The sequence below is a fragment of the Salarias fasciatus genome, chromosome 2 (genome assembly GCF_902148845.1).
Source record: "Salarias fasciatus chromosome 2, fSalaFa1.1, whole genome shotgun sequence".
NCBI lineage: Eukaryota > Metazoa > Chordata > Actinopteri > Blenniiformes > Blenniidae > Salarias > Salarias fasciatus.
Genome location: NC_043746.1, coordinates 3,558,441 through 3,576,764, shown reverse-complemented (window position 1 = coordinate 3,576,764; position 18,324 = coordinate 3,558,441). Strand labels below are relative to the sequence as shown.

General features: G+C 44.6%; 1 protein-coding gene across 1 annotated transcript in view; it reads left to right on the top strand.

The window, feature by feature from the left end:
- aff2 (AF4/FMR2 family, member 2) overlaps window positions 1–18,324 on the top strand; it is a 115,091-nt gene that overhangs the window by 31,372 nt on the left and 65,395 nt on the right. Inside the window, exon 7 of the mRNA XM_030113744.1 lies at window positions 15,203–15,247. Within this exon, the coding sequence (XP_029969604.1) occupies window positions 15,203–15,247 (45 nt within the window). The remainder of the gene's footprint in view (window positions 1–15,202; window positions 15,248–18,324) is intronic.

Sequence of the window (18,324 nt, the reverse complement as noted above, 5' to 3'; positions counted from 1 at the left end):
TTTACACCTCAGCTCTTAACACCCTCAAATCCCTCCGATTTAGACTTAAACTGCATGGAGAGGCCGGGCAGGGATGGAGGGATGGAGGAGAGGAGAGGGAAGAGGAGAGGGAAGAGGAGGGCCGTCAGAGGGACGGCGTGTTCACACGCTTTATTCAACACAATAAACTGTGTTTGTTTGAAAGGGAGAGAAAGGAGAGTTGATTAAAGACGACAGGGGAAGAGAGCGATGGCGGAGACAGGACGTGGCGAGCGCTCCTCACCTGTCACCGATGAAGGAGGGAGAGCGCCGCCAGCCGCCGCTGTCTGGTGACCTGTCGGCGTCTCCGTGGTGTGAAACGCTGCAGCTGTGGCGGGAAGACAAACAGCTCACCTGGCAGGTCACCGGAGCTCCTGGCTCCCTGAGACCTGTTTTAGCAATAACAGGGGATAAATCATTTTTATAGTAAATTTCTTGCTTATTGCAACTTTAATCTTTAGTAACTCTTTCTCCTGCTTTAGCTCATTTAGCTCCATTTATGTCATTAGTTTCATTAGCATTTTTATTAGCTCCTTTATGTCTGTTAGCCTCTTCAGCTCCTTTATCTCCTTTAACCCTGTTAGCCCCAGTTTTATTTATGTTTAGTGCTGTTAGCTCCTTTAGCTCTGCTAACACCTTCAGTGTTGCTAGCGCTTTTATTGGCTCCTTTAGCCTCTTTTGTGACTTTATTTCATTTAGCGCCATTAGCTTTATGTCCTTTAGCACAGTTAGCTTGTTTAGCTTTATTTCTTTTAGCTCTGTTAGCTCTTTTAGCTCTATCTCCTTTAGCTATGCTAGCTCTTTTACCTTTATGTCCTTTAGCTCTGTTAGCTTGTTTAGCTTTATCTGGTTTAGCTCGATTAGCTCCTTAGCTTTATTTCTTTCACTCTGTTAGCTGTTTTAGCTTCTTTAGCTCTTAACATATTTTTGGAGAGATACAATTTAAACTCACATGACTTATATTCTAGTGTTTATGGTTATTTTCCTCTGTATTAAAGTGTTTTCATTGTTTCCATGATGCTTGTTCTCAACCTCAGATCATCTATAATACTGTGGTTTCTCTCTAACTCAATAACTCCAGATCCACATTTTTATTTTTTAATTATAAATGTGTAAAGTAACAAAACATCACTTCAGGGCTCCAGGAAGGTGTTTAGCTGAAATGATGCTGTTTAGTTTGTCTGCAGAGATTTATTCTGTCCTGTGGGAAATATCTATGAGACAAACATGCTATAGTAGAGCAGGCCCAAACACAGACACACACACACACACACACACACACACACACACACACACACACACACACACACACACACACTCGTGTTCGATGCCCTATTGTGCTGCGGAGGACCGTTGTACCTCCCACTGGCCCCCTCCCTCGTCTCAAGAGGCACTTATTTAGTTAGCGCTCCGGCACCATGCTGAGCGCCCCACACAGACGGACCACACACACACACACACACACACACACACACACACACACACACACACACACACACACACACAAAACAAATCAAATACACCCAGCTTGAATTTTGCCTGTGTGCACACTCATGCACCTGTCAATCATCCTCTTGTCCCGGCTGCTGCAGCAGAGCCAGTGTGGCGTGTGTGTGTGTGTGTGTGTGTGTGTGTGTGTGTGTGTGTGTGTGTGTGTGTTTTCCTCTTCCCACTAATTAAAACAGAGGTGCCTATGTAAAGCCCCTTTTCTTTCTATAAATAAAGCTGAATGTGTGTATATATGTGTGTGTCTATATGGAAATTTCTCTGCAGCTGTGTGTGTGTGTGTGTGTGTGTGTGTGTGTGTGTGTGTGTGCACGTGCAGGAGGTGTTTTGTTCGCTGCTGATCACAGCAGTTTGTACGTTTACATGCAGCCAATAACCCTTTTCAAACCGTTTTCAAACTCAAATGTTGGCAATAACCCAGTAGCGCGTGGCCATGTAAACACCCGCCAAAACCCAGAAAAGCTCATTTTCGAGATTTTTAAAACCCGATAAAGACCACTGTGTTACTCCTTTTCAAACTTGAAAGTGCCGTCGTGTAAACAGATATCGAGTTAAGGGACATTGTTTTTGGTTCTGCGCATGCTCCATCCTCAATGAATCATGGTCTTTTGAGTCCAGCAACGAGTAGGTGCGAAGCTCACCGGAAATATGCAGCTCAACCACACTTTTGTCCGTGTGAGGCTTCTGTAACTCACGATACGAACTGTTATTCTGAGTGCGCACATCGCACATGCTTCCTTCTGAAAGTCGGCGATTTGTACGGCCTGCAGAGAAATCATGTACAACAGAACAACTGTTCTGTCTGCGTTCCGTCTACAGAACGGAGTCACCGCAGCAGCGTCTGCCTCTGCAGTCCAGTGGAGGAGGTTGCCAGATCTGTCGATCTAGCCCGTAAAAAAATCTGAAACTCGTAGAAAGCAGCCCAAACCTCCATCTCGGTTGAAAATGCACATTAAAACCGTATTTGTTTGATAAAAAACTCGTCATAAACACATAATCATTTAATCAACCCGTCCAACGTGTTCAAAAAAGAAGCTGGCAACACAAAGCCGCTCCGGTCAGAGCTGTTTTGTTTTGAGAACAGCATGACGTGCGCCATGGTTTGGAAAGGGAGATCTCGATTGAATGCGCTGACTTGTAAACCGGGGAACTCTCTGTCTGTTACAGCATGTAAATGGGGTTTTCCTAATGTTTCAGAAACCCAGATATTGACCTGAACCCGAATTTTAGCTGCATGTAAACGTAGTCGTTGTCGTCCCGGCCAGCCGCTCTCAGCCTGAATATTTATCTGGTCCGGCCTTTAGTGACATCGCCTCCTGTCTCTTACTGCTCTCAGCTCCTTTATACTTCAGGTGTAGCCGGAGGTTTTGCATTGACAGCTTTACAGCCTGTGATCACGACTCTGCTAATAGACACCCTGATAAACAGTCCTGAGTGATGCTTCGGGTACTCCAGGCCGGTCTTGGAGTCAGAGACACGTCTTCCACATCTTGGTCGTGGTCTTTTCTGCAGTAATATGAAACAACAGACTTTACCGATCATTTTGTTCAGCTCAGGCTCGTCTCACACTTTCAGATTATATCAGGATCAGCAGTACCTGTTCTGGTTTTACTTGGTGTTGGTCTGAAAGATGAGTGTTTTCACACAAGACGAGTCAAAGGTCAGCCCACCACTCCATCACAGGGGTCGTTTAGAGAGACCCTCACCCTCCCTCACTCCACCCAGATGGAAGAGCCTCAGCAGAAGATGCGCTCTTTCAGCCTGAAGCCAGAAACTCTCTCCATGTGAGAGAAATCAGCAGGAACGTATTGAACACAGTGTGTTACGGCTCTATATGGGATCATTGATCGGTACAGAACCTTGAATGGATCCAGCATCAATATGAATCAATCAATTCTATGGATTCAGTCAAACTTTTCCTTCCTAACAACACATTACCATCAGATGAAAACAGACCGGTTTAAACTTCACTGTTTATTTATGTTCCTCCTCCAGTATGGGCGAAACACAAGGTCACACCATGGACTAAGCCTCATGTTTTAGCTCTCTAGTGCAGCAGATGTGAGTGAAAAGGACAAGTGGTGTGTTTTGAGTGAACTTTGGAAAGTATCTTGCTGCTGGAGGTCAGTGACTTCCTCCCAGAGATTGATCCACACACTTGTTCTGATCCCAACAGCTGACTGGTTACAGCTGATGTTAGCTCACTCAACCTGTGTTACAGTGGATACCTTCAGTCTGTCTCCATTAAAACATGACATTCAAAACTACAGTCATACAACCAACCAACCGTGAGCCAAGTTAAATCAAACCCCAGATATTAGTGGGTTATCATGACATTTAACTGCTTTGACTTCACGCCAGTCATGTGATATTAAACCCAGTATTTGTGTTTTTATGTGAGTTACAGATTTGAAGATGTTCCTGATGATGTTGATGTTTCCTTACATCAACACAAGTATAAACATATTTTCATATGCAGTGCGTATTTGTTTCATGCATTTGCCTCAGTCAGTTATAATAACAGAGAACAGACGATGCTTTATTTAAATTGAGCAAATACAGTAAATTTTCACTAATCTTAATGACAGGCAAATTTTTCCTGAAGTTTAGAAGATTAAAAAAGGAGATTCACATGTTGCCATGCTGATAGCAGGCACGTAAAGAGTTCATTCATTGGGATCATTCAGGCCCATCAGATATGCTAATAGTGATTTTCCTGAGACACTGGCTGGCTCGCCACAAACAGCCTCCCCCAGTCATTAAAGACTTCAGAACTCTTCACAATAAAAGCTTCAAAATAAATGATCACGATTGTCCGTGTGTAGGCTGGGTTATCACAGTTTGACCTGCATTATCCCTACTTTTTTACATTTTCGACATTTATTGAACGCCCAGAATTCCTCCCCATGTCGAGCTCTTCTGGAGGTCTGATCCGAGGCGCAGCGCCGCTGACAGATTTCTTTTGGTTTATTTGCAGCTGATTGACGTCCCTGTCATCTTCCGCATTATGAATTATCCCCTAATCATTTGTGTTATGAGGTTGTGCGACATATTGCTCCCACACAGTTAATTGTTGGTAATGATTCATCTTCAACCAGCAGAGGTCCAATCAGTGGGAATAATTAAAAAAAATAAACACCTGTGTGGGAGTTCGGGGCCTTTAAATGTGCTCTGTAAATTGAATTCAGCAAATTACCAGTGACGCACAGCGAGCTGACAGGCCTGGCGTGGCGGCAGGCGGCCTCTGGGAGCGTGAACCCTCCAGACGTTCAGGGCGGCAGTGTTTCGCCGGGAAGATGTGCTTCATGGGGGAGATTTTCATCTCTGCTGCTGAGGAACTAAAGAACAAAGAACGATCTGAGCGCCGCTGTGACAAGAACAACCATCTGTTATTCCTTCCTGCAGCATTTTAACTACGTCCAGGGCTAATTTTAGCTCCTTCGGACGGACGAGCCCGGCTCGTACCAATCCATAGAGGAGCGTTTGGCTGGGCCGGCCGGTTGCAGGACGCGATCCATCAGAAAACAAGGCTAATGTTTTCAGCTAACCCTCTCCTGGTGCAATTATATGGTCCAGTGGCATTGATCACAGCTCCTCTCCTCCAATCTATCCTCCTCACTCGCCTCCTTTAATGGCTAAGTCAGTGTTAAATGTTTGATAAATGAGTTTTGAGAGCACTCTCCCGTGGATTTATTAAAACTCTGTATTTAAAAAAAAATCCTTTTAGTCTGGGTGTGGAAGGGGGAAAAGGGGGAAATGTGGATTTTTGCATGCTATGTGTGTGAATGTCAAGGAGTTTTCCCTTTTAGCCTCCATTATTTAATTGTTTTTCAATGCAAGATCACTTGAATTAACAGAATCTGATACAAGAACTCAAGATTTCAACAGTAGACATGTTGTTTTGATTGAGTCACAGATTTATTTTACAGTGTTTGAGAAATTCAGCTGTTCATCTATTCATCCACAAGTAATCAGATTACCTGATACAGTACATCAGTAATCGTGGATTATAGCGAGTAGAGCATCTTCCTCCCACCAACTGGGTAATGCCAGCTGAATTTCATGAATTCCTGAAACATACATCTAAACACAGAATCATGTAATTTAACCCTTATGTTTGATTCAACCATTCCACAGAGGAAGTCCTCATTTCTGCAGCTGCGCAGTATATTTTCATATATTTTTGATATTTTCATGCACAATAAAGACTTGACTGCAGTTAATTGTTTGCATGCTCTGCAAATTCAAAAAAGGCTAAGTGTGATTAATCACAATTAATTCATGAAAATTGTACGATCAAATGATCAAAGATTTCAGACACTGGATAAAAAGCATGTGTTTGAAAAACAAAATGAGGCTAAAGTCTGTGAATTAGGGGCAAGAGAAAGAGCACTGTTATTTAAAGAGCAATTCACATCATCTGCGTATGTCTTTACATTAATACAACTCATGCTGTCGCTCAACAACATCTCGCAGCCCTGCTGGTTTCCACATGGAGGCCCGGCAGCACCGATACGTTCATCATAGTCTTCAGTTCAATCAACCAAGGACCGTACAGGTCTTTGCAGTAAACTTCAGACTGTAGTATTTACTCCTGAAATCTGAGCAGAGGTCAGTCAACGTAAGGAAAAAGACTCAGAGTCATTCATTTAAATAAGTTTCTGTTCTTTTCCTGTCTTTAAAAGATTAAAGGATCTGCTGATTTTACTCAAGCTTTAAGGTAATATTATGTGGGTTTTCATGTGTGTCAGAGATCCAACAACATGCGTTCCCTCAAACCCAGCCTCGGTCCTGAACTTCAGCCAGTCTGAAGGTGCAGGTTTTTCATGTTCTGCTGAATTTATCTAGAACATCAGTAAAGCAGAGCTCCACGTCCAGAAGCAGCGGTTGTTTCCCCACATGATGTCTGGAAGACAAAATCTGTGAATCACCTGTTTTGAAATAAAAACTGAGGCAGATTTTAAACTTTCTTCACTTCTGGTTCCTCATATGCAGAATACAGTCACTCATTTTACTGTTAGTAAAGCATCATGAAGTGAATTTTACAGAACATGGGGCCTTTAAAGTGACCCTTTTTCCTCAGAGAGGACTAATGACGGTCTGCTGGCCTGAAGTAAAGCAAAAAAAAAAAAAAAAAAAAAAAAAAGACTAAGCACACACATGCTAGAGGAAGGCCAATTAGCGCGGGGCGAGAGCGACGGGGTTTTATTTGAAGCAATGTTTCAATGACGACATTTAATTGGATGGTAAATCAAGTCCTTATCAGCCTCTCCACAGCCTGGTGTTGGGAGAAGGAGATGCAGAGGGGAAGACGGAGGAGAGAGAGAAGGGGGGAGGGGGGGGTGAAAAGAAAAACAAATGAAGAGAGATGAGAGACGGGTGGAGAGGAAGAGGCAAAGCGCCGCTCGCTGAGGAGAGCGTGCAGGAGTTTACCGCCGGCTCGGGGACGCTATCGCAGCCTCAGCTGATCGGAGAACAGCCAGCCTGAGAGACGGAAACCTGCAAATTAATGCAGTGCAAGTCTTCAGTTTCTTTTTTTAATTTTCAGGACTAAATGGTCTGAATCCTTCTGTTTTTTTAATCTCATCACACTTTGAGCCACAACTGAACAATTTACACTGAAAATATCAAGAAAATCGAACCAAATGGCGTCTTATTGCTTAAAGGACCGACCTCCATCCCATAATCCTTCTAGAAATCTTAATATACAGAAATACAACTCAACAATTCATGTGAAAAAGCCAGAAATAAAACCTGGACTGTGTGAAGAATGAGTGTGTGTTAATATTTATCAGGCAGGCGTGATCAGTCGGGGCATCCTGCAGGACGTGAGACGCTTGCAGGTTGATACTGGGTGTTCTGAAGTCACAGCATTGACTTCAAACCTCATGGAGGTCCTCTTTCACACTCCAGAGACTAATTAGGGAGGAAAAAAGGTTTTCCCTGCATCGGCGCATTAGTTTCTGCAGAGAAGAGGATTTATTCACTGCTGTTACCAACACAGGTCACGAGAGCAGAGGAAGATCCCAGGACATCCGTCTTTTAACTTCATCGCAAATCATTGCAAATACTAACAGGTCTTCGTACCGGATGAGTTTTTACTCTGGTTGTTCAGAAATTTTTTTAATTTGCTGGTGATTCCATACAGGTTATATTAGTTGTCTTTATCTTCATTTTTCTCCAAGTATAGAATAGATAAATGGGAGAGAAGAGAAAAATTAGATTTTCATCCATCAACGTGAAGAAGAAGCATTTTCAAAAACGTTTTTATCTCATAAAGTCAGAAACATTAAATTAAGTCACACATTAAAATATCAATTGAACTTCTGGTCTGTATTTAAACTCTACTTTCACCAATAAACGCTTCACAATTGTGGGTTGAAGTTTAAGTTTTTCAAGTTAAATTCCCTTAATCTTAACCTTTTTGTGGGAATACAATTTCTTAAAATGTTTCTGTGAAGACAAACTCTTGTTTCCTCTGTGGAACGACTAATAATGCAACCCTGTTGTCCTTTTTCAATGTAATAAATTACCAACAGAGCAATAAGCTGTTTGATCCATTATCACAACATTTTTCCAATAGTGTAATGAGTTATGACATGATTGAAGTAGTTTAAAAAAAAACAACATTTTGAAGATAATAATTAAATCTGTAATAATACCTGAATAGGGCTGCATTTTTTGGGAAATCAAAGGATTTTCTGCAGTTTTCTCTTCAAAGCAGGTCGAGTGGACGTGATGGTCGTCATATTTATTCATGATCAGCTGATTGTTACATATTTACCTTCAAAACGGCCTAAATGAATCCACCATGGGAGCCTCAGGTTGAGAACCACTGACCGGCCCTGAAATGTGTCCTTCAGACATTCTGGTCTGGTGAGAAGTGAGACAAAAACAAGGATTTAAAATATTCTCCGTCTCAACAGCTCAGACTTGAGCGCACGCGTTCCTCTGTGGAACCACATGTCGACCCGTTCGTCGCTGTCTCAGAGAAAACTGGCTTGAAAAGTCTTGGATTGTTCAGAATCTGTTTTTTCGTCCTGAAGCGGTTTCGTCTTCAGTCGTTCCAACGTCGGCTGCCACTGGATGGAAATGGTGACAGTTTGTGTAAAACCTGCTGCTTCAGTGAAAATCCCCTCCTTCTGGATGTTCCCCCTCAGAGACGCCACAGAACACACCGTGAGCCCTGCCGCCGCAGTGGCGGCGTGCGACTGAGGGCACGCGGGGTGAGCGCCCAGCCTTATCCGGCGCCGCCATCTTTAGATTATTAGCGTCTCATCCATAAACATGCAGCTGGCGAGGCTCCGGGGAGGGGCCAGACCGAGGCCAGCGATCTGCAGCACGCCGCTCATCCCGGCGATGCCGCCGCCGCGGCTCTGTAAACAGCTGAAATATGGATGATAAAGGGAGCAGATGAAACAGAATAGAAAAAATAAAAATGTCCTTGAAGTTCTTCCAAACCCCTGTTGGACCTCCGTCTGGGGGGGCGGCGGCGGCGGTCCCTGATCCACAGCCTTCACTGGTCCTGATGGTTCAGAGGGTGGAGAAGCTGGATGCTGTGAGTTTAACCACCACAGTGAGGCGTCCTCCTCCTCAGTGCTGGAGGACTCAACACCCGTCCACACTTTCAGGATGTTGGTCTTGATCCAGTCTCAGACCCTTTAGGGCTTGATGTGGTCTTGGTCCTTTGAATGCTCTGGTCTTGGTCTTTACTTGGTGTTGGTCTTGTCTTAGTCTTTGGAATGTTCTGGTTTTGGTTTTGACTTGGTCTTGGCAGTTCAAGGGCTTGTCTGGTCTTAGTCTTTGAGTTGTGGTCTTGGTCTTGACTCAATCTCATCTCCTTAAAGTCTCGGTCTTGTTTTGGTCTTGGGATGCCTTAGTCTTGTTTGTTTCTTGATCTTGGCTCATCAGTGTTTGATCGTGTCTTGGTCTTTGGGACATTTCGAATTTAATCTTTAACCGGTCTCAGACCCGCAAAGTCTTGTCTTGGTCTTGGGATGCTCTGGTCTTTGTCTTTACTTGGCTTTAGCCGCTCAAAGTCTTGGTCTTGGTCTTGGTCTTGGTCTAGGTCTTGGCCTTGGCCTTGGTCTTGGTCTTGGTCTTGGTCTTGGTCTTGGTCTAGGTCTAGGTCTAGGTCTTGGTCTTGGTCTTGGTCTTGGCCTTGGCCTTGGCCTTGGTCTTGGTCTTGGTCTTGGTCTTGGTCTTGGCCTTGGCCTTGGTCTTGGTCTTGGTCTTGGTCTTGGTCCCAGGTTGGGTGGTCTTGACTACAGTCCTCCTGGATGGGACGGTGTTTCAAGCTGGAAGCTGCTGGAGGAGGAAGCAGAGCCTGTTCACCCTCCTCAGACTCCAGACTTGATTCTGTTGGACTCGTCTTTGTCCGTCTCCGCTCGTCGTCCCTCGTCCTCCTCGTTTTTCATCCCCCAGCTCCACCGTCCTGTCCTCCTGTCACTGGAAACTCCGATCCACCGCCGTCGCCCCTTGTTTTTTGGGGTGTTTTTGTTAATTCATAGTTTGTCATCCCACATGCACTCCCTGACTCATCTCCCACACACACACACACACACACACACACACACACACACACACACACACACACACACACACACACACGCTGAGCGAGGGAAGCCTGTTGCTCCAGTCTTAAACACATTACTGTAATTACCTCCTAATGATTTTTAATTCCACTACAAAGGGAACAAGACACTCCGGTGGATTTGCAACATGAAAAGACGCAGGAATATAAAAGGAAATCATTTGAGTGGAATCACATTAAACGTGTTTGTTATGTAATTTTATAGGTGACTGCTTTGTGCTGTGTGAACGGGGCCTGCACTAATGTGACAAATTAATGTAATAAGCACTCATTCAGCACATCAGAGCCCAGAGTCAAAACCAAAGCTTTATTTATAACCTGCTGCCGATCGGCGGCGTGCTGAAGCCTTCTGACGGGAAACTCTGCTTTTCCTGCTTTTATTGACACTCAGTGACATGACTTAGTGAATTGTATCCTTTTTTCTTGGCATTTGTGGACAAATTCTTTGATAACTGATGTTACAGTGACAGAAACACACACACACACACACACACACACACACACACACACACACACACACACACACACCAACAAAAATAAAGGAAATTGCATGTCACGGGTCTGGTTCTAGAAAGTGTCTCTTCTTTATTGCTGCTGTGATGCAGTGAGGTTATTCCTGTTCACTCTGAAGTGGTTGTAAAACCTATGAAATGTAAAGTACAGGTTTAATTTTATCCGCGATACGAACCCTCAGAAGTCATTTACTGTGTTATTGCAGCAAACACTGCCCTCTAGTGGATTTTGTAGGTATGACATGAACAAAGGAGAAGGAAGGTGAAGCTGGAGGAGTGAGATGCTTCGCTAGAGGCTGTGTGGAAAAACACCGGCTTGATAAACTCCCTGACCGGTTAAGGAGGAGGTGTTACCGAAGAGTGTTTCTGTCTCCGTGTCTCGGTATTTGATTTATCTGATTGTGAAAGCGTCTTCCAAGAGTCAGTACAGGTATGACAACAGCAATTATACCCCGATGAGGGAGATTCTGCTGATTGCCGCTGACAGGAGGCGTGTTTGAAGACTGTGGGATTGTTGATTGATTCACACCGAGCTCTTCGCGAACGGGAATTTCACATTTGTGGCCGTAAATATGAAATAAGAGTCGAAGTAATCAGTGTGGAAGCAGCGGCGTGTGTCTGGATGTGGCCGTGTGGATATGAATGTGTGTGTTTGTGTGTTCTCATGTATCTCTGTGACTGACTGTCTGCCTTTGGGTTAGCGCGCTGGATGTGTGTGTGAAAATCGGTGTGTGTGTGTGTGTGTGTGTGTGTCTATCTGAGCAGCTATTTCAGAGAGAAAGGATTTCTGCCTCAGTAATTGCCTGGGCTATATTTTCCCCCTGAATCTCTCTCTCTCTCTCGTTTTTCTTCGGTATCTATTTTCCCTCTGAATTTGGTCCTTTCTCCTCCTGCGGAGCTGCTCTGCGGCGCTCGCTCATCTCTCACCCCCCTTTTATGTTCTCTCCCTCTCTTAGTCCTTGACATTAACTGTGATTCTCGCAGCGAGATCAATTAGGGAAGCACACACACACACGCTCACACTCACACACACATAGAGAAATGCGTCACCTGTCCATTAAAGTCCATTAAAGGTGTTTTCCATTCAGCGAGCTGAGGACCGTCGGGCTGTGGTGGACGGCTGGTCAAGCGGCCGGTCAGCCTCGCCTCGTCTTTCTGTCTCAGTCAGAAATGTGAGTCCGACTGAGAGGCTCTCCAGAGAGGCCGCGAATGAAACTTGGTGTTTCGTTCATTCGGGATGGAGCGGTTGCTGCTTAATTGATCTCCTCCTGTTTTGTGCTGCTCCCGGAGTGTTTCAGAGAGATTGATTTATTCAGCGGCGGAGCTTGAAACCTGCATGGCGATGAAGTGGAGGTGGAGGAGCTCCTGCTGTTTTTAGCTTCTGCTGTTTTTTGATATTACAGGATAAAATTCACACGAGGCAGAACTGTCTGGTGCTTTTTGGTCCAGCTTACACAACGTTTACATATGAAGCTCTTTAAAAATGGCTTCCATGGTGGAACTTTTTGAAAACGCTCTGGTTCCATCTCCATGGAAACGGGTCACTGGACTGCTGCCTCTGTGCACGTACGTGCACTGTAGCAGTTCTGCTCATGCACGAGTCGATGGACAATAAGAGCAGTGTTTCCCTGCAGAGTGTGTGATTCAATCAGTCGTCATTTTCCTTTATTCACAAATCACTTTTATTACAATGAAAGGAAAAACAAGGTCTTCCACATGTTAAACGCTTTTTTTCACCAAATGAAACCATTTGCAGAACATGTATATAGAGCAGAGGGATGAAACGCAACGTCGCTGTGTGAACAGAGGATGAATGGAACCGTGACTCTTTTCATTTCCTCTCAGCAGCATTTAGGGAAACTGTCACATGTTCCTGTGTTGAAGTCGAGGAAATCCCAGCGTTTTATTCCTGATTAGGATAATTATACTGATTATTATGCTTTCTTTCGCTACTGTTGTAAAACAACACCGTGTGTGTGTGTGTGTGTGTGTGTGTGTGTGTGTGTGTGTGTGTGTGTGTGTGTGTGTGTTTGTGTGTGATTCCAGTGATTCTACAGTAATTGATTACATGTTTCTCGGAGGACATAATGATGCCAAGCAGCAGATCAATAGATATCCTGTCATCGTATCGTCATCCTGTTTTCAAATCACAGAAAGTCTGACTGAATTAGGAGAAATTGTGTTTCCATACACTATTTTACACACACTTTTAAATATTACCTAAATGTGCCATAATTCAGGATGGATTCACAACAGTTGTCTGGTTATTGAATATAAATCCCTCGAGGCAAAAACACAGAAATCAATCACTGCAGCTCCCGGGTTAAATCCGGGTCGAGAGAAAGAGCACTGTTATTTGGACTTTCCGTCTGTCGCAGATCATACTGATCATATTGATAACCTCTGAGGGGAACTGTGATCCTGCAGCGAGTCACTGTGGGGCAGTGGTGAGCTCTCCCACCTCGCAGGAAGCGGTTTGAGTCCGGGCCAGGCTTTTAGAGTTTGCATGTTCTTTGATGAGACCCAGGAGACTCCTGGAACTGCAGCACATCTACCATGGAGGCACCGACTCCTCCTGTCCTGGAGTTGTGCTGCTGCGCAGGTTTCCCATCAGACCGGGTGATTTGAGGTGATTGTGTTTACTGCCTGCCACGTCGCCCCTAGAGGGGCAAAAATAGAGCTTCGGCGGTGACATCCAGGGTGACATGTGTCAAAACACTGCCAGCTTCTAATTCTGAGTCCTGGAATCTTCAGATCGCGCCCGCCGCGCTTCCACCGCCGCTCCTCCGTGACTGACGCCTCCTTCGGATCCCTGCTTGACGGGAGGCGTCTCGGCGTGGAAACCTCGTGGCTTCGGCTTGATAATGATCATTCTTCCATTAATTAAAGCGCCCAGGTGTGGGTTCATTATCGCGGCGCGCCGGGTTGGAGTTTTCACCGCCCGGAGCCACAGCCTGCCAGATCTGTTTTGGTGGGAAGTAGCCTGGGGTCTTCTGCTGGGAGGAGCGCGTCTTCATCCTCCCACTCCGCTTTCCTGTTGACTCACCGGCTAATTAACATGCTGCCGTGGAAACCCGGCGCGTGTGTGGATAACGTACAGATGGAAGTTGTGTCAAACACACACACACACACACACACACACTCAGTGGCGGTTTTAGTAGTTTTATTGCGCTGTCTTGAAGCCCAGTGTGTGGTCACCGCCCTCGTTGCGGTCACTGGATCGTTGGTGTTAACAGACGTTATGGTGATATGTGGGACGGAATGTGTGTGTGTGTGTGTGTGTGTGTGTTCGTGTGTGTGTGTGTTTTTTAACGAGCTCAGCCCGATCTGAGCCCAGAGTTTCTTTATTTTGGTGTCGATTACATTTTGGAGGCTATAATTTATTTTTTCTGCTCTTCTCTGCAAACAGAGTCGTGTGTTTCCAGCAGCAGCCGAGACTCTTTGTTAGGGATAAATGGCAGATCGGCTGCTGGCCGAACGACGCCAACACACAGATCTGGAGCTACAGAAACTTAATTTGCTTGTGTTTGCGTGTGTGTTTGCATGTGTGTATGTGTGTGTGTGTGTGTGTGTGTGTGTGTGTGTGTGTGTGTGTTGGCCTGGTGCGACCGACGCTAATTGCCGTGGTTGTCTGAGCTGATGGGCGCTCTCACAGATTACTCCTGTTCACTTTATTGACAGGGCCACATGTTAACACAGATTAGCGGTGTGCAGCCAGTGGACTGGTTAATCACTGCAGTTATATATGTCTCAGCTGAAGCCGCCTCTCTCTCTCTCCCTCTCTCTCTCTCCCTCTCTCTCTCTCTCTCTCTCTCTCTCTCTCTCTCTGATGCTAACAGACGCTTGATCAATCTGTTAACGTGAAAATTGAAGAATATTTTCAGTAACTTAGTAACTTTTCGTTGAACTATCTCACCTCTGCACACAATACCAGTTGAACCGAGTTCCTCTGATGATACGTAGGAGAAGCAGCAGCGTAGGAGCCTCTGGGAGACAAAGCCACCAACATGTCATTACAGTGTAACGCTCCAGCGCCCGGCGTGGGAGGGTGGCGTTTAGACACAGGCAGCGCCGCTGAAAACATCCAGATGCAGCACAAGAGAGTCAAACACACCCTCAGTGTCTCCACTCAGTTTGATCCCTGGTGAGTCTGAGGAAGCTGAAGGAGAAGGTTCTCCTGCTTCAGAGAGAGACTGAGAACGTGGTGTCATCTGCATACTGTAGCGGCGGAAAATTCAACTGATAAAGGTTTGAATAGTGAAGATTCTAGTAAACTGGACTCATAGCATAATAATTACACACTTACCAGATAATTATAATTACAAACATTCTCCTTTACCGTGGAGAAAATCACCCACACCTTCTTCTTCTTTCAGAGATGAAGTGTCTGTTGTTCGAACAAATGTAAAGTCTGAAGGTTCGAATGAGCCACAGGTGTCATGGTGGACACACACACACACACACACACACACACACACTGCGAGAGCGTGTTTTAGTGTTTATTCTGCTTTTCTCACCTCTGTTGTATGAATGGTAGTTTGGAAATCACCTCCCTCTCTTCTCCTCCCTCCAGGTCAGCCTCCCCAACGACTCCAGCTGTGTGGAAGAGATTCTGCGGGTATGTGGCTTCAGCACACACACACACACACACACACACACACACACACACACACACACACACACACACACACACACACACACACACACACACAGAGTGGAACGTTTGCCCGGTGTCCTCCGTGGTTCTCGGCCTGCTTGTGGCGACGGGGAGCTGGTGAGGACTCTCTCGTCTCCTTTGTGGAGTCTCGCCGTCTCCCTCGCAGATCGATGCCGTGGCCAGCAGGCTGTGACGGATGGTCTGCCGCCAGCGTCATGAAAAGAACCGGGTTCAACAGTATCGCTGCTCCGTTCAATCCCGGCCGTGGTTCTCAGCTGTGTCAAGTGGGGAGATCAGAGGGTGAACCGGGCCTTCGCTCCTCTACGACTCCCAGTCTCTCCTGGATAAAACCTTTTCGTTTGGGATGTTTTGTGTCAGATATTATGCACAGACTCCTCAAGGCTGGCTTCAGTCGGTAAGTTTTCTCTGCTGATTCATGAGGATGTCATGGCCTGGAACAAGGATCTCACATGTGGCTCTTTTTAAAAGAAAATGTTCAAAAAGGCTTTTATCTCCTGGATGAAAAGGAGCGAAACAGGTAGAATGACTTCAGTGGCAAGAAGTTACTAAAAAGAAAAAAAAATTCTAACAGTAAAATATGTCAAAGTGGTAAAATGGATAAAAACACTAGAACAGAAAAAAGAGACAGGTTCAGAAATATACATGTATAGACTTTCTGAAAGAGAATGCTGAAAGCAGTAAAATAATTCATAAAAACAAGACATAAAGAGTAGCAAAAAAAACAGTTCTAAATAGGATCTTCTCAAGGTGAAGTGGCTAAAATGACAAAAATAAATAAAACCACTGACGGAGGTTTTACAGATATAAAGAAAGAAAATATGACTTCACTTTCTAAACAGCTAAAATAGATTTTAAAAAATAACCTGTACAATGACAATTACAAAATACAGCTGAGTGTTCTCAAAGAAGCAAAATATCTGAAGTGGCTAAAAATGGCTTAGTGTTTTTTTTTTTTTTAGGTTAAATCAGTTCAAATTCTGATTGTTTTTTTAAATTCACCTAAAAAAAGAAAAATCACTGCAAATTTTTCTAAAGAAATAAAAATAAGTGAAGTAGCTGAAATGGCTCAAACAAATAACACATGAATAGGGATTAAAAAAGACTTTTCTAAAATGTTTGAAAATTGAAAAACATTTAAAATGACAAGTTAAGAGAAAAAGATAAAAAAAAAATCAGCAGAAATGACTAAAATGGCTGAATCCACAACAAAATAAAAGACAACAGTCAGTAATAATAATGCAGTCATATGTAGAGAAATCTTTAAACCAGACCAATATTGTTTGTTAGAAAAAGGCCAACCCTCCTCTTCTGGTCCTCTGACCGGCGCTGCCCTCATTTAACTCCAGATCATCGTTGACTTTTATCCTGAATATTTCTCACAAGCGAAACGCTGCGACAGTTTAAGACGTCTGGGGAATCGGAAAACGAGCCGGAAGCAGCTGGAACGGCGCTTTGTGCTCCTCGTTCTGGATCCTCCTCAAGGCTTCCTTCAAACATCCAAACCAGCGTCGTGCATTCGTAACAGAAACCAAAACACACAGGAAACGCCAAGTTCGGGTGGAAAAACACACTCGCTCTGTGCACATTTTGTGACAAATCCAAATAAAGCCAGGCTGTTCCGTGATCAATAATCAGTCCGAGTTTCTATTTTTCTGCCAAGTAGACTTTTACACTGCTGCTAATGCTTGTTTTTTCTTTCAAATAATACAAAATAATGGTTTTAACATGAGACAGGATGGTGTCAGGAGATTCTGTGTGAAGCCTCAGTCGTTTCACTCATACTCCACCTGGTGGAACCAACTGGTACTGCAAGACCTGACACAGAGGCTAGCCTGGAAACATGGGAGATACTTCTGTTACACTTTTGAGCTGATTTTATGTCAGTGTGTTGGATGATGCAGATATGTGTAAAAATACACACACACACACACACACACACACACACACACACACACACACACACACACAGGTTCTATGTTCATCTTATACAACTGGCTTCACAGATAGATGTGCAGCTGGTGAGCTGTGTGTTGAAGTGTAATGGGTACACACACACACACACACACACACACACACACACACACACACACACACACACACACACACACAGTAATCAGGATTCCCGTCTGTCGGAGCGCAGGACTTCTTCTCGGAGGACATAATGATGTCAGAGAGCAGTTGCCTAGCAACGTGCCGTATGTCGTCAGGAAGAGTGCATTACGATTTCAGAGGAAAGACACGAGCATGAGCGCACGCGCACACACACACACACACACACACACACACACACACACACACACACACACACACACACACACACACACACTCACCTCGCTCAAACCAAAACATGCGTCATCTGATGAATGTGAGTCATCTGCTCCAGAGAGAGCAAAGAGTGGCATGATGGGACATTCAAGGCCTTTGACCCAGTGACCTGCCGCTTGTGTGTGTGTGTGTGTGTGTGTGTGTGTGTGTGTGTGTGTGTGTGTGTGTGTGTGTGAGAAACAGTGTCAAAGACTTGATGTAATACATGACTGTTCTGATTAATATTGATGCTTGTCTGTTGGGTTTTTGTAGCAAATCTAATGAATAAGTTATGAAACATAGAAGTGTTATTTACAATGAATTCAACTTCCACCTGGTGTGTGTGTGTGTGTGTGTGTGTGTGTGTGTGTGTGTGTGTGTGTGTGTGTGTGTGTGTGTGTGTTAGAAAACTACATTTTGCTCATGTGGAAAACGTGTAAAACCACTTTGTAATTTTTCATACTAACGCTTTGCTTGATAAGCAGATCTACTACAACCACACACACACACACACACACACACACACACACACACAGGTTCGTATTTCTATCCTTGTGGGGACCGTCCATTGACTCCCATTCATGTCTAGCCCCTAACCCTGACCCTTACCCTAACCCTAACCCAGACCACCACACAGCCGAACCCTGAAGAAATGTTTTTGCACTTTTACTTTTTTCAGTAACAACAACATGGTCAAGAAAACACTGTTTCTC